Source organism: Aspergillus sclerotioniger (assembly GCF_003184525.1).
Source record: "Aspergillus sclerotioniger CBS 115572 chromosome Unknown BO94scaffold_3, whole genome shotgun sequence".
Taxonomy (NCBI): domain Eukaryota; kingdom Fungi; phylum Ascomycota; class Eurotiomycetes; order Eurotiales; family Aspergillaceae; genus Aspergillus; species Aspergillus sclerotioniger.
In genome coordinates, this window is record NW_020290993.1 from 864,681 (window position 1) to 886,692 (window position 22,012).

Consider the following 22,012-nt stretch of genomic DNA (forward strand, 5'->3'; position numbering starts at 1 on the left):
CAAGTCTTTCACCCTGGAAGATTCTCACGAGAGCTGTACACAGTACCTAGGCCGTGAAAATTGTGTTTACAAGGATGTCAGACCAGCTCAGAACTCAATGTACATGCGAGATCCAGAAGACCCTCGGTTCGGACTTAAGCGGAAATCCTTACCCGCTATCTCCGAGGTGCATAGGGGGTTTCGGTGTATGCCTAAATCTTCAGCTCATCAATCAAATCCAAGAGCGAGTCAATAGACTTGGCAGGATACCCCTGTCCATTCCCATGAGGAATCAAGTGACTCTTCCAACCGACATTTACAGTAGCACGATAGCCCTTCTCATATTCCTCCCCCACATGGACACAAACCCAGTCATCTGTCTCGTCCACTCCAGCTGGAGTAGAACCATGCGTGCGTACGGGGTACCCAATCCCTCGCTAGCAATCGAGCCTGTCGCTTTGCAACGTGACATATGAGTCGGTTCAGATTGCCCTCGCCTGCTTCACAACTAGCCATAACCAGACCTACATCAACATCGTAGGTGGCCGGCTTCAGAAGCCAGAACACGCCCAAAACTCGCCCGAATCACCTCCTCCCACCACTGTTCAGCCCGCCATATATCCCACATAACACATAAGCATAGCCGTATCTGAGCCAGCGCTCAGCTTGTGCGTTATCGGCATCCTTGAAGGTTGCTTAGACCTTTTTCGGGGTGATAGTGATGCGTGGTAACCCAAATCCATGGCCAGTGGTGGCGTATCATTATGGAACGTGAAGATTGGGGTAGGATAGAATACCAAATGCGTCGAGAGTGAGTAGGAGGGCGCGTTCGTGGATGGAAGTTGGAAGAGACCCGTAATTGGGGGGGTTCATTGTGTAGGTATTGGTGGTGAGGGGTTGTGAACATGTTCTGTGTTACATGGCATGTGACCTCTAGCCATAAATGAATTCTGTTTTGCCAAATGAAGAACAGCCTGCGGTATCCTGTCTACCAATAAAGAGACTTTTAGGAACCGCAGCATGGTAAAAGCCTAGCTCGATAGAAACACCCACGGGGTCCATCTGATCCTGGATAGCGCCATCGTATCTGCATGTCATGCGTAAAGCGCGGCCTGCATGGCCGTTGAGCTTGACACCAGTATAGTATCTTGATCTGAGTGTGGAGCCAAGCGCTTATACTTTATAACAAGGTACTTGGACATCTAGGTGAGTCCGTTGAAGAATGTGTATGGGTCATTGGTTTGGATTAGTGGGGCTTACATGTGCAGAACATGGCAGTGGGGGGGCCTAGAGAGGGACTGATCTGAATTCTATAAGATCGAAGAAGTAACATCATATCTACTTGGATAGTTGTTCAATGTATTTCTAGCATTGTTGATTGGACTGTGATTTTGGATAATATACCGTGTTGAATCATATATGTGCTGGATGACCAACTTTCTGAGGATGTTGTTCGAGCCGTATGGCAATCTAATCCACCAAAAAATAAGTCCGACTTATATCCCGGCAGTTCGTAGCGTGCTCTTAACATGCGGGCTTATTGGAGCGATTGTTGAATTCTCGCAATTCCGTTGTATTGGTCGAAGGCTCTAGCTTGGTTTACAGAGCATCCTAGACGAGGAGCGGAAATGAAATGACATCATCTCACATTAAGCTTTAGCATTGACCTCCGTGTTTCGGCTCCAAAGGTACCCTACCTATAGTACCTGGCCGGTTTATTCGGTGGCTCAGCCTTGTACGTAGCCGAGTGTTTGCGCACCGACGATCGGCTAGGCCTACTGCCTAAGTTAGTTAGAGATATCGCGTGATGACCTGAGCTGGAATTGCCGCAGGCATTTGGTGCGCTACGCTAAGCTATACTGAAATCTCGAGATGAGTACGTTGGCATGTGTTTGGTGGCCTGTATTTACACCTGGGGTTGTTCACCATACTCCGGGTTTCATATCAAACCTGCCCAAACTCTACAGGGCAGAAAAGGTGGAAGTTTGCAAAAGGCACGCGGTACTTGCCGTTCCACCGTGAGGGTACAAAACTCTCGTGCCATCCTCCGGCCAAGACCACGAGCGTGACCCAGGCACCGAAGGAATCGGTGCTTAGGACTTAATCCGATCTAGTAGCCCCACAATTGACATGTACCTATGCGGTACTTGTCAAGTACCCAGATAAGCATTCACAATTAGGCCATACAATATTGCTTGTTATGCTTTGCACCCTGATGAAAGTGGAATAACTGTGTCGTAAACCCATTTGCCCCAACTGTTCTTTTCATTCGTGCGGGAATTAGAATGACCTGTCTCCTTGTGGAAGGGTTTGACCGTTGTACATCTTGTATACTTGCCCACCAATCAAGGCATCATGATCCTTAATTGTTTAGCCGGGGTAACATCCCAAATGGCTGGTGTCAATTAATCACCTCGCCTGGCCGGTATTTACGCTGGTTCAAGATGGACGACTGTGCAAATGCCTTGGCGGGGTTTTCGCCATCTATAGTTCATAAGCGATCGGTATGCCGTTTAAGCTAATCTCCGTGCTGCCATGTGAACTGGAGAGGGTGTCAGAGCACCACGAGGCGATATAAAAGCGACCGAAAGAAGGATGAAGCAAGGGCTTCTCAGGCTGTTCGATGAACAAGGCAAGGTCAGCGACAGGTCAGTTTGGAAGGATGCGAAACGGACGACTTACGGCGCACATGGGGTGGGGATAGGAACGATTCCTGCTGATGTCGTACTCCCATGGCCAACCCGATGGGCAACGCGGGATACCCAAATCTGGCAAGCCGCAGAGAAATCCGGAGATATACTCGACCACAACCGAAGAGCCAGACTGCGGAGAGGCCGAGCGCAGTTTCACGGATGGGGAATGGGAGAGGAAACACTGGCTTGGCAACTGTCTCGAGCCGGGTTAGTGGTTACTAGGCACTAGGCCGCCCGGGAGGGGGTTGGATTGCCACCCTAAGCCAGTCAGATGCCCGGCTTGGGTCGCGCGTTATTTCCCTCAGCGGGCCGGCCAAATTGCTCGAAAGCTGTGGGATCGCTTCTGTAGCATCGCTCGTCCACCGTCCTTTGGACCGATGTTTCGGCGGCCCTCGGCCAGGTCTGGACTAACGTTCTGTATGCCGCGATTAAGGTTGCCAACACCGGCAGGACTTCGGCCTGGATCAGACTGGAGGTCGGTGTAATGCGCTCTTTCCCGGCAGCTTTCCTGTCCTCAGTCCGACATGATGACTGCATGGTCTCCTCTCTCTGGTTGGTTGATCCGCGAGAGTTTAGCAAACAATAATTCATTCATCAGGAGACTTACTCTACCTAGTACCCCCTGGGGCACTCTGGGAAGCGGCGTACTGGGCGAAGTGGAGCTTAATTCAACAGCCAACGAACCAGGATTGGAGGACACGGCTCATAGTGAGTGTAACCGCATGCAAAAAGGTCAAGATTCATCTCCATGTCATCCCACGGAATCCGGGCTGCGCGAGGGGAAAGTTGGGTCGGCATTAGGCCAGTCCGACCGATGGGGACTAGGCGCCCCATCGACGAGAATATTACGGGACAAGACAAGACGGCCGCCCGCAGGGGTCTCAGTTGGGTCCCAAATCCCGTGAAGAGAGAAGAGAGCAAGGATAAAGCAAAATAACTTCCGGCATGATTGTTTGCTTACGGAGGCAATATGCCACTGAGAAGAAATCAGCAGTACTCGAAGTAAGGAGAGCGGATAACACTGAGCTGTGAGGCCGTGAGCGAGCCCTTCGCAACACCCACCACGAGGCGGAACGAACCGAGGGTGGCCCTTGCTTAAAGCGGTAAAGTGGTCAGGGAGTCCCTTTGCGGAGTCTCCAAATCCCCGGATTCTGAATAATCAGCCACGGGAGGGTCCACGGGGTTCGGCCTAGCACCGTAGCAGAGCGATCTAGCTGTCAGGTCAAATGAGCAGGGAGATGACGATGCGATCCTGCCCTCCCCGCCTACGATCGTTTCCTCTTCCTTGATTTTTGCCCACGCGAGAACCCACGCGAGCCGGCCGATGACGATGACAAGGCCTATAATCGCCCAGACTCAGATGCCTGGCCGTTATCTATTCCGCCAGCCACGGAAAGCATAGAATGTAACCTGCCGGGACATTAGCATTACCGGTGGATTGCATAATTTCGATAAGAAGAATAAAAAATCACCAAGCAGGAAGGAGGGTATCAATTGAATATCGGCTGGCACTCCTCCGAACTGGTCCAACCGCGGGTCGAAACACAATCCAGCGACCGTCGCTCTCGGTTTGTCCAGAAACGGCTAGCCACCTGCGAATCCTGACCACCATGACGGCATCGCGGAAGCTTTGGGGGAAGGAGGGGGATTGATTTGACTGATTACCAGGTAGTAGTGAGATGATACGTGCAGTGTTCGCGGCCCCGTTCAGCCCCCGCCGATCGCGACACCGGCCCATTGTGGAGGTGGAGTCGGACGAGCAGTCCACCACTCGTCAAGGCGCGCGGTGGCCGGCGATGGCCTGAGATGGCCTAAGATGGTGTGTGCCTGGGGGAAGCCATGTGGGGAACGGTCACTCCTCCGTTGGTCTCGACAGCCAATGGACCCCACTGCTACCTCCTGCACTCCAACGCAATAAAGCTGGGGTGGCAGAGGCCTCATCCTTGATCCGGAGAATGGCAGCTGTGGGGATGACTTCCCCTCCAGTACTCAACAACAGGGCCAATCAGTTGCAGGCTTCGAGAACCAGCTTCCTGATCCAATGCAGTCCCCACCTCTTCGTCTCGACCGTCCAGTGGGTTTGTCCTTTTCAAAGTCAAACCGGATGGTACTTGGCTGGCCTTAACGACGGAGTAACAAAGTCCTGTACCTCACGAAACCCAGCTAGTCACTGCATGCATGCGCTCGACAGGCTGACTCGCCCGAATGGGTTTCTTACTTCTGAATCCATGCGGGCTCTCTGATGGATTTTCCCCCATGGTCCAGTCGGCCATCAAAATCTCATGAGATTCCAGCTCTGTTTAAAACCCCCGACCATGCCCCTCGTGCGACCGTTTCGTCGATCGGTTTTTCTCGATTCCTTCCTTCCCATTTCTTTTTCTCCTCCAAGCGCAGCCCAATATCGTCCAATGAGCCTTCTCCTTGACTGCTACTCTTACTGTGCGGTGTTGTGTTTTAGTACTACTCTTAACTTCACAATTCGGTTGCAATCAACTCCTAGAATTCGGCCTTGACACTTCTGTGGAGAGAGCAAGTCCTGCCTATCCAACATGGCACGCAGCTACTTGGGCCTCACGGGAGGCAAGCTGCAAATCGCTATCAGCGTTATCGCTGGTATGGATTTCTTGCTTTTCGGCTATGATCAAGGTGTAACGGGCGGTCTCTTGACCCTCGATTCGTTTATCAAATACTTCCCAACCATTGCGACCAACGGCGCATACTACGAGAGCTTGAGTGCTCCTGAAAGGAGCACACAGTCCACTCGCCAGGGTACGTACGCGATCTCATAATTTGTCGCGTTCCCTGCCCAGAGTCGTGGACTGATCGTTTTCATTTAGGTGTTGTCGTCGCTGCGTACAATCTAGGGTGCTTCGCTGGATCAATCCCTACAATCTGGATCGGTAATATGCTTGGTCGGCGCAAGACAATCTTCGTCGGTTCATTCATCATGTGTATCGGGGCTCTGCTACAATGTACTTCGTACGACTTGGGCCAATTCATCGTCGGACGGTTGGTTACTGGTTTTGGTAGGTAGGACGAGGGCACAGACAAGTTGCCAGTCAACAAGCGAAAGAGGTGCTAATATACGTTGACAACAGGAAACGGCATGAACACGTCGACTGTGCCCACATGGCAGTCAGAGTGTTGTAAATCCAACCGTCGTGGCCAGCTGGTCATGATCGAAGGCGCCATGATCACCTGCGGTATCACCATCAGTTACTGGATTGACTTCGGCTTGCTGTTTGCCGATCCCAATGAGGTCGCCTGGAGATTCCCGTTGGCCTTTCAGATTTTCTTCGCCCTTATCATCTTATTCTTCGTCCTTTCTCTCCCCGAATCGCCCCGTTGGCTGATTCTCAAGGGCCGTGAAGACGAAGCAAGGACTGTCCTACATTCTCTCTTGGGCGATGGGGACGAGACCTTCATCGAGACGGAATTCACAGCTATCAAGGCCACCGTCTTGGAGATGGCCAAGGGTTCATTCCGCGACATGTTTACCATGACCGAGGACCGCCACTTCCACCGGGTGGTGTTAGCCTACGTCAACCAGATGTTCCAGCAGATCTCGGGTATCAATCTAATCACTTACTACATTCCTGTGGTGCTCGAGACTCAGCTAGGTATGAGCCTCGAAATGTCTCGTCTAATCGCGGCTTGCAACGGAACAGAGTACTTCCTTGCCTCGTGGATTGCCGTATTTACCATCGAAAAATTCGGCCGCCGGACCCTGATGCTTTTTGGCGCAGCGGGAATGTCAGTTTCCATGATCATCCTTGCTATAACTGCCAGCATCGGCAGCGACGGAGCCAACATCGCCTGTATTGTCTTCCTGTTTGTTTTCAACACGTTCTTTGCCATCGGCTGGCTGGGTATGACCTGGCTGTATCCGGCTGAAGTTGTACCACTGAGAATTCGTGCTCCGGCCAACGCGCTGGCCACGTCATCGAACTGGATCTTCAACTTCTTGGTGGTTATGATCACGCCGGTGGCCTTTGACAACATTGGCTATCAGACCTACATCATCTTTGCAGTCATGTAAGTTCCCGTGCCCTTGTCGCCCCACGCTGTGGCCATTCTCATACTGACCCCTCGCAGCAATGCATTCATCTTTCCAGTGGTCCTCTTCTTCTACCCAGAAACCGCCCGTCGATCCCTGGAAGAAATGGACCGCATTTTCCGCAAGACGACCAATGTCTTTAATGTGGTCAAGATCGCCAACGAGGAGCCTCACATGTACGGCAAGCGGGGTGAACTCCTGCGTACGCTGGACGATGTAGAAGACGACGCAGTGCGCCGGACGAGTGTGCTGAGCCATCATGCGAAGGATGCAGAAAAAGACAGCGACGAAAACACCAGCAGCGTCAAGGTGTAGACTTACCCGGCTGTAGGCTGGTTGCCTTTTATCCCGATCTCTCTGGGACAGGAATGATGATAGTGACGATTTGATGGGCTGCATGGCCTAAGTGTTCAGCTTAGTATATACCCCGATGGATTCTGTGTAATTAGACCAGGAACATGCTATTTTCACTTCTCACACATGATCAAGCTCTAGTAGAGATGATAAGAGCAGCCAGTACTCCGTACTGTGTGACCTGTCATAGTTCATGACCCCTTGCATAAGGATGCACCAATCAAGCCTCATGCAGCTGCGCATTGAGTGCCATATCTTAGAGTTTGTAGCGGGATGCAGACTACCTACCGGGAGCCACATCATTCTAGAACTCCTCGGGTCCCATTTGCATTCCATCAATCCAAGGATAAATCTAAATCTGAAGGTTAATCACCACAACTAACCTTCCCAACAGATGCGAGAAGAAGTAATATAAAGCCTAGTGCAATCATTCGTTAAAGCTGCGAGCTCATGCATGCATCATAACGACAGGAATAAACAACTCCGATGACTGGTTCTTATGATTTTCGAAAGTAGTTGAAGTTGACTAGATTCCATGACGAATTTTTGAGACAGAAGATGGAAATAAAGGAGAATACCGGGTGATGGCACCTGACCAGCAGGTACTACGGCGGCTCTTAATTTGTGTCGCTCAGCAGACTCGGCGTCCCTTTGTCAAACCCTGGCGCCTTTAACCCAACTCTCTGCTCTACAGATGATGAAAATACCGAGAAGCTGGATAGTGTCTCCTGCATAAGTTAACAGATTATAGTTCTCATCGCGTTATGCTATACGTGATGTAGAACTACAAGATCTCGAAGCGAGGTGCTTGCTAAGTCGCCTCACTCTTGGGATGAAGAGATACTCATGATGTAGGAATATAGGTGTCCTTCACAACTTATAAACTACCTATTGGGTACTATTACTAACTCTGTGTGTTACTCTTCATATTTGCAGATCAACGTTGGTCGACGCAGAGATATACAGCGGGCTCTAAGGTGCTCTCGAGAATAACATGAATACAAGGGGATCATTAACAAAGCACTAGGGCTTTCGTTGCGATACTATGGAACAAACTGCGATGCTGACCTGTCTCATTCTCTGCTCTTCAAGGCATTCCAGGTACACTGTCCCCCAAGTTCTATAGAACAACCAATCGCCAGAGGTTAAGTACAAAGTCAGTGAGTAGCATGGGGCGATACTGTTGACTTCAGAGGTCTGTGAAATGAATTTTTCCGAATTTTGGTGACTTTTGATATCCTTCAATGCAACTAAATGGCTAACATTATGTGCTGAATTGATAGTGCTTGTCTCGGTTCTTGACTGTGAGTCATATACTACTAGACTGACACCAGCCTGGTATTCTCGATCCTGGAAGACACCATTGGCCATTTTCCTCCGCGGTGGGCATTACAGTTCTGGAGTAGTCCGAGGTATCATGTCGTCAGATTCTGGTTCAACGACTCTCCCACTGGAATGTGGAGCCTTCATGAGTGGTCTTCCCGTGGCTCCGACGTCACGAGTTGGTGGACACATTGTCTAGACTCCAGGTGAGATAAAGAGGAGCGCTGCAGAGGACCGGATCACCGATTCACCGGGCCATGGATTCAGTCACCGGTCCAACTGGAGTTGCAGATCGAGGTGCAGCGTGCAGACCTCCTGCAGGCCTCCCCGGACGAATGGAAACCGCCGGCATCGGATTGAAGCTTTTTCTGGTTTTTTTTTTTTTTTTTTACTTTTTGTTGGTGACCCCGACCTTGATACTGGGGGGAAGTGGGAACCAAGTCTGGGGAGTTGAATGAGTCACGGCGGACTGGCTGAGGAGGTTGAATTAATGTTGATTGTTGAGTGACCAACCAGTCAAACAGTGGTTCTTCCGACCGTCGGGGGTTCGAACAGGATCCCCATCTGCATCTTTCCATCGCTTCGTTTATCCGCCGAAAACGTCGCCCTTGACGAGAATGGAGCAGCCGGGGCATCGTTGGTCCGGCACTTGTCTCCGCTCTTGAGATTGCTAGGGCCTCTGTTAGTCTTCTGTAATTCTGTTAGTCTGTGAGCCTTGGCGATTTTATCAATCACTCGGCGATCCGACGCCTCGCCATCCAAGCAGCTCGTCCCTTGCGTTCCCTCATTTCTCCCTTCTTCCCCCCGTCGCTGGCTCCAATTGATTCGGGCTCTCCCTTCCTGTCTTCTCCAGCATCCGTCATGGCCGTCTCTGTCCAGGTACGCATCCTCTCTCGTTTCCCAAAGCTCCATCAATCAGTGAGCACATGCTTTCTCCGAGCTCGAAGCTCTCCCCGCTTCTACTCCCAACAAATCCCTGGCGCATCCACCAGAATAACATGCCTGCAATTCCACAGGGCTGATCACTGCCGTCTTCATACCACACCACTTGCCACGAAGTCCTGTCAGTGCGGGGTTGGCAGCTGTATCCAGCGCAATCCTTATCACCCATTCTTCCCTCCGTCTCCTCCGACATCTTCGTCGCATCTACTGAGCCGACCCTCTCTCTGACCCTTGTAAGTTGTCGGCTGTGGCGTCGATGGTGCCCGCCACTGAATTTTGGAGTTAATATCCTGGCCGCAGATTCTGCTCTCACTCGCTCCATCATGTCCCTGATGGAACCGCAGTCCCAGACCCATGGGTTGGGAAAGCATCCCAACCCCGAAGATATCCACGAACGATCTTTGAGCAGCCATGACGGGGACGTCGAAACGGGCAGCGAGCCCGATGTCGCGGATATTGAGCGCATCTACAGGTTCGACTGCTTCTCTTCCTCTTCGCATCCAAATTTCCTCTAACTTTCATAGAAAATTGGACTACCGAATCATCCCCGCATTTTGGGTCCTCTACTTCCTCTGCGCCGCAGTGCGCTCCAATGTCAGTCTTGCGCAAACCATGAACACCGATGCCGGTCACGATCTGGGCTCTGTCCTCCACTGCACACCGCACCAGATTTCTACCGGTCTGGCCCTGTTCTACGTCTGCTATGTCGTCTTCGACCTGCCATCCAACCTGATCATGACCCGACTGAGCCCACACGTGTGGATGAGTCGGATCGTCATCAGCGTGGGTGTCATCGGGACCTGCATGACCGCAATGAAAGCCGCATGGAGTCTATAGTACGTCCTCACCCCCACAGCACAATCCCAACCAACTAACCAACAACACAGCCTCCTCCGCCTCCTCCTCGGCATCGTCATCGCAGGCATGTGGCCCGGCATGACCTACTACCTAACGCTCTTCTACCCCCCATCCCGCACGGGCAAACGCATCGGCCAATACTACACAGCCGCCCAAGTCTCCGCAGCCGTGGTCGGTCTCGTCTCCGCCGGATTCCAAGAAATGGACGGCGAGCGCGGCTACGTCGGCTTCCAATGGATGTTCCTCGTCTACGGCGTAATCACCATCGCCGTAGGAATCATCCTCCTCTGGTGGCTCCCCGACCGACCCCTCGCCCCAGGCGTTGAACCCCCAAGCCGCAAATACCTGTGGTGGTTCCCGCGCAGCCCTCCCGCCCTGACCGGCCGCGACGCCGAAATCCACTACCACGACCTAAAGCGCGTGTACCACCGCGCCCAATGGACCTGGAAAGACCTCCTCTACGTATTCCTCGACTGGCGTCTCTGGCCCCTCCTCATCATGTACTTTGGTGTCGTTGGCGTGGGAATCGGCGTCCAAAGCTACGCCACGATCATCATCGAAGCCATCAACCCCTCCCTCTCCAGCATCGACCTAAGTCTCCTCTCCGCCCCAATCTGGATCGTGAGTTGCCCCCCCCCCCCCCCTTCTTCCACCCAACCATCCCCACTAACCACAGTACCAAAAAAAAAACAGATGGACCTAATCGCCATCGTCCTTATAACCCCCTTCTCCGACCGCTTCCACCACCACCGCGCCCTCTTCTTCTCCATTCCCGTATGCCTCCAAATCCTCGGCCTCCTTTTAACCACCTACGCCGGCACAGACACCAACTCCTGGCCGCGCTACGGCGGTCTTTTGATCGTTGGCTTCGGTCTCGGCCCCACAGTCCCCGTCACCATGACCTGGACTGCAGAGGTGTTTCAACAGCGCCACGGTGAGGTCGGTGTTGCGGCCGCGTCGGCTGTGGTCTCTGGATGGGGTAACCTGGGTAGTATATTGACTACTTATGCGTTGTATTCTGGGTGGAAGAGTGATTATGAGGCCACGGGGAGGGCGAAGTATCGGAAGAGTAATTTGGTGATGGTGGGGATTTTGTGCGCGAGTATCTTGGCCGCGGTGTTGATGGAGGTGTTGTTGAGGGTGGTGGATGGGAGGAAGAAGGGGCAGGGAAGTGCTGAGAATGATGGTGGGGAGGAGGATCCGGATAAGATTGTTGATGGGGCGGCGAGACGGGAGGCGAGGCAGAGAGGACTGGATGGGTTGGGATCCGGCATGTTCAAGTTCTGGAAGAAGTCGCGCTGAGGGTGGGCCGTACATTTATCTATATAGTACTTATTCTCGGGACGAGTTCGAGATCTATACATGACACTGTAATAGTTAGACAGTTATGCTGGCAATGTGCATCCGATACGCGTTAATGTAGGTCGTTGAAGTTGAGCCTATAGGCAATGAGTGTGATTCACTATGTTACCTGGCAAATGGCCATTAATCTATCTCGATCCTTCCAGTGCGAGAAGCACGTTCCACCAATTCATTTTCAAGAGACTGTCGGTCCTCCGAAGTCCTCTATGCTGTACGTAACACATAACCCAATAACGAAAGAAACGAAATGCAAGACCAGCAGAGGATAAGGATCGCAAGGCAAGCTCTGGCAGGAGAAGAAGACATCCCGAACTACCATGAAAAATTCTATGTTTGCTCCAATGGTGCCAGGCCGCACTATTGTTCTCCCTATCGACGCCGGAGGGTATACGAGCGCTAATATGAAGTTGTATTCACATTTTCAAACGGTATGTAACGCATTTAGTTGCCACCCATAAGCTGAAAGGCAGTCAGTAATCGGTCACAATGGAAGCATGGTAAGGCCACTCACAGTCTCAACAATGATACCGGTGATCTGGTAGGGGCAGGCGTTGCTAGCGGGACGGCGGTCCTCGAAGTAACCCTTGCCATCCTTGGCGACCTGGCGAGGGATACGGATGGAGCCACCACGGTCAGCAACACCGTAGCTGAACTTGTCAATGCTACCGGTCTCGTGACGGCCAGTGAGACGCTCCTCGTTACCCTCACCGTAAACGGCGATGTGCTCAACGTGGCGGGCCTCGAGCTTCTTCATGGCGGACTCGATGACCTTCATACCACCCTCAGCACGCATGGCAGCGGTAGAGACGTTGGAGTGAAGACCGGCTCCGTTCCAGTCACCCTTGATGGGCTTAGGGTCGAAGGAGATTCTGACACCGAACTCTTCAGCGACACGGTGGAGGAGGAAACGGGACATCCAAAGGTGGTCACCCACTACAGCAAGTTAGTTTAATGTTTTTTTTTATGGTCGCAATATAATTGGAATCGCGGGAACTCACTCTCAATGCCGTTGCAGGGGCCGACCTGGTACTCCCACTGGGAAGGCATGACCTCAGCGTTGATACCGGAGATCTTAATACCAGCGTACAGGCAGGCACGGTAGTGAGCCTCAACGATGTCACGGCAGTAGACCTTGCCGGTACCAACACCACAGTAGTAGGGGCCCTGGGCACCGGGGAAACCACCCTTGGGCCATCCGTAAGGCCAGCCATCAGTACCGAGGAGAGTGTATTCCTGCTCCAGACCGAACCACCAGTCCTCCTTGGCGTGGATCTCCATCAGGCGGTTAGCCTCGTGGCGGTGGTTGTACTTGTTGGGGGATCCATCGGAGTCCCAGGTCTCACAGAGGACGAGGATGTTGTCGCCAAGGCGGAGGGGGTCGGGGAAGATAGCAACAGGGCGGAGGTAGACATCGGAGTTGTCACCGGGGGCCTGGCCGGTTGAGGAACCGTCGAAGTTCCACTCGGGGAGTTCATCGACCGACTTGACGGCCTTGGAGAGAGTCTAGATCGGGGGGACAATCCGTTAGCCCGAGTTGCGCCAGGTCACGTGCCACGGGTGGGTGCAGCCGGGCGCGTGCAGGATCGGGTCACCGTGCGCAGGGCTTATCGGTGTAGAGGGAGCAAGATAACAACAACCTCTCGTCCCCATCCATGACACACGGCCACACCCATTGTCGCGCATACGCGTGGGAACAAGCAGCAAAGCAGGCGCTTACCTTGGTCTTGCTACGGCAGCCACCGACAGCATCGATCCAGACGTACTCAGCCTGAACCGTTCCTCGCTGGTCGAGGGACATGTACTTCATGAGCTGTTTCCAGCCAGTCAGTATGGCATTTTCCTCAAAACCGCAACGCGGCTGAAGAAAGATAATGCAAGGTATTAACGAGAAGATGAACGCACATTCTCCGTGTTGGAGATGACGGTTGCTTCACCAGACGCCTATGATGAGAGAAGTATGAGTCAGCGAGCAGCTCTCAACCAAGGAACAGGCACGGTGATGCCGACGGGGGAGCCGAAGGAGATTGGAGGCAGCCATACCATTGTGAAGTGTGTGTGAAGTGTGAGGGATTAAGATATATTCTTTTTTTGGTTGTTTGAGCTTGCTGATGCAAAGCTGGCAGAGACTTCGATGAGTCAATCAAAAGCGATAACGACAAACGCGCGAGGCAATCAAGAGATTGATCGAGAGTAAGTGGTGGTAGCGAGAGAGAGGAAGGATCCTGAGATATAAGAGAGAGAAGCGTTGGATAAAAAATGGCGGAGTGAGGAGGAGGAATGGAGATGTAAGTCAGCGGTTCTGTGGGTGGGGAGGGATATCCTTTAAATTTAAGAGAATGAGGAAGGCGCCCTTTGGCTGGGGGGCAAAAGTCGACAAAAATGGACCTGGAAATTCAAAAATAACTCTGAAAATTACCGTCACGCTCCGGCTGCGTTTCGGTTGCTGGGCATCTCCGTCCGTATTACGCTTTCCACCGCCCCGTATTGCCGAGTCCCCCGATCGCATTCAATGCGAGGAGTCACTCGCTTCCTGAGCGATCCAGATCGCATACTTAGCTCTTCACGGGACGCGGTCTGTCTGCAATTATGAATGGCTTTCCTGAATTCACTGGCTTCCATTCAAGGCAGGAATTGGACATATTCGTGCTCGCCGGATGCATCGATACAAGAAGATGCGGCAAGGCTGCAGGGTAGACCAGGGTTTGTTACGCCACCATTTCCATCGGCGGGCGATGGTAAGGACTAGACCCGACTCTGGCTTTTGCGATATCAAGTCTACGTACACCGGCCTATTCCAAGCGTGGGCTTGCCCACGCTGTCAGAAGCCACAGACAAATTGCTAATATATTGATAGGATGAACTGGCAGAGATTGCGTGCGCCATAAAGATGGGGTGTCCATTCCACGTAATGCAATAACCCATTTGTCCACCCTCTTGGAGCATCCGTCGTGAAAGCCACAATATTACCCGTTTGGGTAAAATGGATGCACAAAAGACGCCCCTCTTTCCCAGGACAGTCGGCGACAGCTCTGCGGACAGGTACTAGGTACCACTGCAGTCGGATAATTTCCTAGAAGCGAGTAGTAATCCCGGCTGCCTAGACTTTGATAGGCAGGCCCTCCCTCGATGACTGGGAATATTAATCACTGTAACCTCATTCGAACCCGGGAAGCGGTTGGCCTTCCCCAGATAATCTTCCACCCCACGCGATGGTGATCTGAAGTCAGGAGCGTCCACTTGTTCCCGGTGCCCACAGAGGCTCAGAGCACTACGATCAGGGCACAAAAAAAAGAAACTCCCATCCCACACTATATGCACACCGCATCGCAGCCATGTCGGCTGACCTTGTTTCCCCCTCCAAAAAGTAATCATGATATTGTATGATCCCTCACCCATCCCTCTCACCCTTCTTGTCCGCCGGTCATCCAGAGATAGCGACCCCAATAGGTTGCTAAGAGGAATTATCAACGAGTGGTTGGCTCCGATGCATATCAGCTGCAGGACCCGAATAGCTCGAACGTTGCCTGCGCCTAATCACATTGACATGGGTTCTTATTGGTAGGTCAGGGATGATGGATGCAACTCAGGATAACAATGATAGGAAAGGAAGTCCAGTTCCGTCTCTATCTTTCCCGGCTTATCTCGTCCTGCCATGGGGGAGGATATTGATTGAGGGCATGGTGGCCGAGTTCCATATTGCCTGGGCTGTTCCCCTCTTGCTCGAGTATCTATCTAGATGACCACTGGTATCAAAGATGCTGGAAGAATACCGTTGATAGGAAACAAGAATCACGATCTCAAGGTACGAGCAATACACTCGGGCGATACGTACTGGTCCGGCACCCGCTTGTACCTGCGGTTATCTAAATTGGGAGGATTTCTTATCAGTGGCTGCCCCTCAAATCCCCGCCATGAGTCGCGTGGGTGGATCATGGCGCGCCTGCCGACTGATTTTTTTTATCTGCCTTTTTTTTAATCGCGCATGGACGATAGCACTTGGCGACGCTTTGCCTGTTTGGCACCGCACGTAAAAGGCATCAATATCCATTGTCCCCCTATCCAGGCCCGAAGTCATACACACGCATACACCCGGCTGACAGTTTACACTGGGAAATACAGTTACACACAGCAGGTAAAGCCAGAGAGGGCCATGCCCCGGTGCCTTGCCTCGCAACGCGAGTCGACTGGGCGATTTGCCGGCTGTGGGGCGTGGCAAAACATTCCTGAAGGGAAAATGGCGAGAGAGCCGCCCGCGAGCCCCGAGACCGGCCACGGTTTCCATGTTAACTGGAGTTATAATTAGGTTCTGTGACTAATATCAGGTGAGCGCGGTGTGCTACTCGCAGGTGTGCACCGCCTCCAGGGCCGAGCGTGGAGGGAAAAACGGTTCCAAAGGGAAAAAAGTCAAAAGGGGGCGGGTGAATGGAGGGCCAGGGTTACTCCTGAGTTCTGAGGAGTGACGACGAAGTAAGGTATCCTTGTCCAACCCCAGGATTTCCTTCCGGATGCTCTGCGGTGACCCATTTGTCTGTTAGTGTCCGATCGTGGGTTTGGGCGTCCCTTTCTCCGGGAGTCTTTGTGTGCCGGGGGTGGATGAAGGCCGCGGCAGCAAATGACAGAGAGGCCAAGTCGGGAGTTTCAGGAATGGTGAATGTCCTCTCCCCCATCAGCCCTGCGGACGTCATAACTACCTACCTCCTAGCCACCACCCACTAGATACGGGCAATGTGAGGTATCCGATGTCATCGCTGGGCAGCATAGCTTAAATCCACTGGCCACTGTGCTCTATAAAACCCTCATTACTACACCGCGTCATCGACAGAGGATCTTGGATGAAGATGGCTGACTCTGAGTGCACCGCCCAGAGTGGCGCGGTATATGCCCTAACCCTGTCGGGCTTAGCGGGTCACACTCCTGCGTCCCATATCTAGATTTTGATGCCAGTTTCAATTCTGACCCAGTTGCATCAGAATCATACTGAAAGAAACCAGGCCGCATATACTCGGGTGGTAATGCCAAGTACGAGGTGGACCAGATTCCTGCCACACGCATTCTGGCCAACAGCCGATGCACCTCGTGAAAAACTAGCAGACCAAGATGGATTCGGGCGTCGCAACAGTGGACTGGCGGTCCACGATGCAAGCCTCTCAGCACATGAAGATTCAATATATCCCTCACCGGCCCAGCAGAAAAGAAATTTATCACCCCATCCGAATTAACCCCTCAATGAAACGGGCGATAAAACTAATCAGAACACGGTTCTGCCTGTAGATCACGAACTTGAAGGGCGCGAGCTTATCGGGCGGTGATGATTGGTCCGTCGGCCGACGCCATGACAAACCACGCTGACTGGTTTCGGGCCGAATCAAGGCACACACTTTACAGTGATATCAATCTGAAGCAATAACTTAGAATCTTGCAAGGACAATGATTTCACTGGACTACTCAATAGTAACATCACAAGGACTGTGTACTGTGTAAGGTGCCTGACTAGGCTTCTACCTCTGCCATACACAGTATACACTTCACTGTGGGGAGTAGATGCTATTCATAGACATATATCCAACCCAGATGTCGTAATCATCCACATCCATCCTCACGACAATATAGTACCTGCACAAGCAGAGTTCCGGATACGACACCTGCATAAAGCCGATCATTAGACACATCAACCCTTATTCCGAGAACTTCGAGCCCATCGCTCACCACCCATCACAAAACCCAAATGTGAATAAACACTACCACATAATCCCTCATCAACTATCAATAGTACTACATTCAATATCCCCATTCCTCCGTACAACCTACCCAAATAGTAGGCTCGAGCAAACCAAACCCTCTCAGTGACCACTCATCTACATACTTGCCAGGAACACTATCCGACAGAAGTTTGACAGCTCAAATGATATACAGACCCCACCTACCTACCTACCTACTTCTATGCATGCTCTGCAGGAGAATAAACCTTAATGCTCATCCTACTGAGTGACTCAAAAAATGAATGAATAGTAGAGATCATACCCAAGGTACCAACCAATGCTACCTAAGTAGAGCAGAATGTCATAGTGAGTAGAGTATACAGAGTATATACACCCAAGTGAAGTCAAGTACAAGACAGTAGCATAGAAATCAAGATGAGTCGTCAAATCAAAGACGATCATCTTCACCCTCACCAGCCACACCCACCACATCAGGGAGCTCAGACCTACCTACCTACCTACCTACCTAGACCCAGAACGCAGAGCGATGAGCGCAGAGCGATCTCGGCCGCATGCCACATACAATGCAGTGCAGTGCAGTGCCTAAAGTTAAACACGGGGTAGCTAGCTAGCTGCCTACCCACCAAGCTACATACAACATAGATACTACGTACAAAGCTCAACTCGAATTCCATCCCCAAAAATGAAAAACACACCAGTTCCCATTCCCCAAAAACACACATGTAACAAACCACCCACACACTACACACATCGCAAACAAAAAAAGAAAATAAAAGTGTATTAAAAAAAAAGGGCGGGAAACGGGGGCGGAAGGAAAAAAGCTACCTGAGCTCCATAGTTAGGCAGTCAGTCAGGGAGAGTAATTCGCGCAGTTGATCAGGGCAGCAGTAGTTTTATTTATTACTTTTGGCTTTTTTGTGTTTTGAGTAGTAGATAGTAGTTGGGGTCCATGCTTTGGATTTCATTAATAAAAAAAAAAGATTTTTTTGAGGGAGGGAGGGTGGAACACGGTAGCGTAGCCGATGGAATTTATTGTCTTTCATTCATTTATTTGTTTGACAGGTCAGTCGGTCTTCATGTTCCATTTGGTACATAGGTAGGTAGGTATGTTGGCTGTTTTGGGTCAGGGGAATTCATTCTTCTTTGTTCTTTTGTAATGGCTGTATGAACTCTACACTGTTTTTTGTATTGGGGTAAAGTAAATAAGTAAGCAAGTAGTATTGTGTCTGTCTTGATTGAGGAATGCTGGGGAGTGAATTTAAGCACATGCAATGTAAAAAGGCCCTCCTTGCATGTTGTTGGGGGTGGGGAAACCCGAAGGAAGGGAGGATTAATCCCTCATACAGTCCGACGGGTGTTTGATACGATGTGTCGGTCGGTTTGTCTTGTGACTTGGCCGGTTTCAGAGATCGGCTGGGCTATTGAATTGGGCTATTCTTATGACTGCCACAAGAGTGGATTCGCATTTCTGATTTTGGGCTGTATACGAACCGTTGCTAGTTGGCTATCTAGGTAGTATTGTAGGTAGGTATTGTAGTCATCATGCCCGGTCTAGATCTTCCGGAGGCTCCCTTTCCCCCTGCAGCTGCTACTGTCCCGATTCCCGAGAAGTCACTCATGTCTAGACCCTGACAGTCACGTTGCTTATCAGATCTGCAAAAATTCCACGTCGTCGTGCCTGTCTCTTTTTTCGTGGTGGTGGTTGTCTGTCATCCTGTTGGTGATTCAATCTCTATCCTCCGCAGTCACCCAGCACATGGCAGTAATGTTCCAGAAATGCCCAGATTAAGCTTAGGTTCCATCACATGCGCCAGGCCCAAGGGTGGTATAATCGGGTGTTACAGACCGACTGTGTATGACAGCCATGCAGAGAAAAATGGGCCGGCCTGCTTCCAGAATGTCGGTGGAATCTTCGGCAAGCCCCCCACGGATGAAACTAGTGCCTTTCCTCACGGAGGACATCCCAACTTGCGTCACCGCTTTGTCCGATGGATGAAATTGCTCTCCACTCCGATGCAGCTGACTATGTCCCCCAAACCGTCTCGGACATCGCAAGGCTTTCAGCGGCCCTTTCGCTGCCGCGCCCATCGCAACATCCATTCCACCAAGATTCCAATGTCCTGCGACATCTCCAGCACTTTGGCAATTTTGGCCTGCAGCTCGAGAGCTTCATTCTGGTATTGCTCGTTCATGCTGTCCGCGGCAGTGTCATCGTCATCCAGCAGACCCGTCATATCCACCACTGCGACCCGCCCATTCAGCCCGACTTCCAGACTAATAGAGACCTTGCTCAATGCAGCCTCCAGGTTGACCGGTTGAGATGATCCGTCTGGATTATTCAAAGCAAAAAGTAGCATAATCACCGGCGCTTGTCCTAGCTGCGTCCGCAACGTAACTTCTACTTTGACATCGTCAATAGCAGAATTGACATCCGAGTGTCCGTCCCCAGTAGTCGCGGGACCTTTACCCTTAGCACCCGGGAAAGCAGCTGTTTTGTTGAATCCTCCCAATAGTTCATCAAGCCTCTTTTTGTTCGGGTCCTCGTTGCTCAGAATAATGACATCCTCCTTCTTTGACTTTCCTCTGGAAAAAGACAGGATTGTCAAAGAATTAGCCTGGTCGTCGATTTTGTCCTCGTCGGGTTTATATGAAGAACTAAAGATGCTGCGAATCAAGTTTGCTAGAAACGCATACTGGCGCAGGATCTATGATGTATGTCAGTAATGTCAGACCCAATTCGAGCATTAAATCATACCGGAAGAATATCGGCAAGTTGCCTCGGATGCGAGAATGGGAAATCTCTCATGGTTCGGCCAGCAACAGACTCAAACGGCTGGAAAGTATAGCTGTGGTGTTTTGTACACGATTTACCCTCGCTGTCAATTGTCTGCACAGACATCCGCCGGCTTCTCCGACCAAGCTGAGACGCATCCTCAGGACCCAACCCCATGGCTCCGGCCGCGGACAGAGGAGACCAGCCCGGGGCTAGGAGTCCATCGTAGGTGACCATCTTAAACTCTTGCGGCAGTTGCATTCCCAGGTGTCGGTAGATATCTGACGCGGCCAGGATTGGTAAATCCAAGGGCGGCTCCAACTTGGCAACAAACCGACGATTAGGAGTAGAGGAGCCCAGCATGCCCGATTCAAGCGCCATAGCGTCCGAGTGGTCTTGATTGGAAGTTAACGTCGCCGGCGGGTCGACCCAGTTGACAACTGCAGCACCAGACCCTGGCTCACTCGACGATGGTCCATTGTCGTGGTTAACCACCGTCAGCACCTCCGACCCAACCCACTCCTTCGACACGCGGAGGGAAGGATAACCCTCTTCACACTCAACCACAACACTCCACTTTCCATCCAAGCCCGACTCATCGTCTGACTGTCCATTTGGCTGGTCGATCTCCATTTCTTCCGCCGCCATCCTCTTCTGTTTCGCATCCAACACGCGTGCTTGCTGCACCCAGTAGTCCAAACCAAGACCCATATGGCCTCCCCTATGCAGACCCGGCCTCCCCACCCAGCCACTGCAAAGATGATCGTAGACACCGGCAAACGTGCGATGATTCCACTCGGAATCCCATACGCGCTTCAGGCTCTCGTAAAGCCCTTCAATGGCCTCAAAACAATTAACCTCCTGACTGAGTTTATCATGTTTCGCCAGCCATTGTAGATCCTCATGAAATCCGCTCAAAGGCTTCCAAGAACCACGGTCCCCCTCCTCAGGTGACTGTATCAAATGACGCTTGAGAACCGCCGTAGCCTCCCGCCGTTCCTCGTCCGCAGAATCGGGCGTCGCATACTTCAGACTGACACCCTTGACTACATTATACCCTCGATGGAAGTCAATCTCCAAGTCGACAAAGTTCCCAGCAATGCTGAGACTATCCTCCTGCCAAATCGACTCGAAGCCTTCCAAATCACCCAACCGCTCAATGCCCTCTCTGCACACACCCCGGCCAGAGACCCGAGATCGGAAGAGCTGAACCACGTCTTCAATGTGTCGTCTGCGCTCCTCATCACTGTCCCGAGCACCCCCGAGCTTCAATCCCTGCATGCCCAGCGCCTGGATATCATTGTCGTTCATGCCTGCGCCGACCAGGCCATCGTGACCGGCAGGGGACGGGCTGATCCCGCTATACCCGCCGAGGGCGAGGAGAGCCGATGGGGAGCTGAACGTAACGGGGTCTTCGGCTCCGGCGGTCACAGCAAGAGGAGTAGCGTACTGGTGCGTCGAGACGGGAGGCTGGTTGTGACCCGGTCCAGAAGCCGAGGGGGTTCTCGTAGACGGCGATTTGTGCGCTATCGGTCGGGCCATGTGTGGACGAGGGGACGAGGTCAGATGCGTGGGAGTGGCTCCTGGATTCTGTTTCGAAGATGGGGTCGCCATGGTGGCTAGCTATTCAATATGCAACAAGGAACCAAATGTAGTATATCCACCTGAGATAGCAAAAATAAGAAAGTAGCCAGAAAGAAGAAAATTGGGTATCACGCATGCGATAATGGAACAAGCAGCCTAAGACAAATAATCATGTAGGCGTCATGTCTTGAATGGCATCAACACGGATAAATCAAAACGATGGTAGACTTTGCGCAAACCGCTGCTATATTGTCAAGATGTCACGAGAAAAGCATCCATAACAGACTGGCCCGCAACGCAATCAAGAACCACCGGCGAAGACAAGGCAATCCCACTTGACGACTGCATCACCGATGGTTTGAATGCG

The 22,012-nt window shown here is 51.8% G+C and overlaps 3 protein-coding genes across 3 annotated transcripts; 2 read left to right on the forward strand and 1 right to left on the reverse strand.

Moving 5' to 3' along the window:
* The first annotated feature begins 4,955 nt into the window (after positions 1–4,955).
* Positions 4,956–7,210, forward strand: BO94DRAFT_531101 (sugar porter family MFS transporter). Its single transcript, XM_025610828.1, has 4 exons — positions 4,956–5,441; positions 5,510–5,698; positions 5,771–6,707; positions 6,768–7,210. Exons 1-4 carry the CDS (start codon positions 5,222–5,224, stop codon positions 7,042–7,044), a joined length of 1,623 nt encoding a protein of 540 aa, XP_025471958.1. The 5' UTR covers positions 4,956–5,221; the 3' UTR covers positions 7,045–7,210.
* A 2,215-nt stretch (positions 7,211–9,425) lies between these two features.
* On the forward strand, positions 9,426–11,604 carry BO94DRAFT_220889 (putative MFS transporter). Its single transcript, XM_025606220.1, has 4 exons — positions 9,426–9,820; positions 9,873–10,184; positions 10,236–10,827; positions 10,900–11,604. Exons 1-4 carry the CDS (start codon positions 9,672–9,674, stop codon positions 11,506–11,508), a joined length of 1,662 nt encoding a protein of 553 aa, XP_025471959.1. The 5' UTR covers positions 9,426–9,671; the 3' UTR covers positions 11,509–11,604.
* Positions 11,605–11,677: 73 nt separating this feature from the next.
* BO94DRAFT_562857 (glutamine synthetase) lies at positions 11,678–21,985 on the reverse strand. The gene is made up of 6 exons (XM_025614319.1): positions 20,044–21,985; positions 19,394–19,993; positions 13,286–13,378; positions 12,567–13,071; positions 12,080–12,501; positions 11,678–12,027 (listed from the first exon to the last, which is right to left on the reverse strand). The coding sequence occupies exons 1-6, from the start codon at positions 21,673–21,675 to the stop codon at positions 12,010–12,012; spliced, it is 3,270 nt and encodes a 1,089-aa protein (XP_025471960.1). The 5' UTR covers positions 21,676–21,985; the 3' UTR covers positions 11,678–12,009.
* Positions 21,986–22,012: the final 27 nt, after the last annotated feature.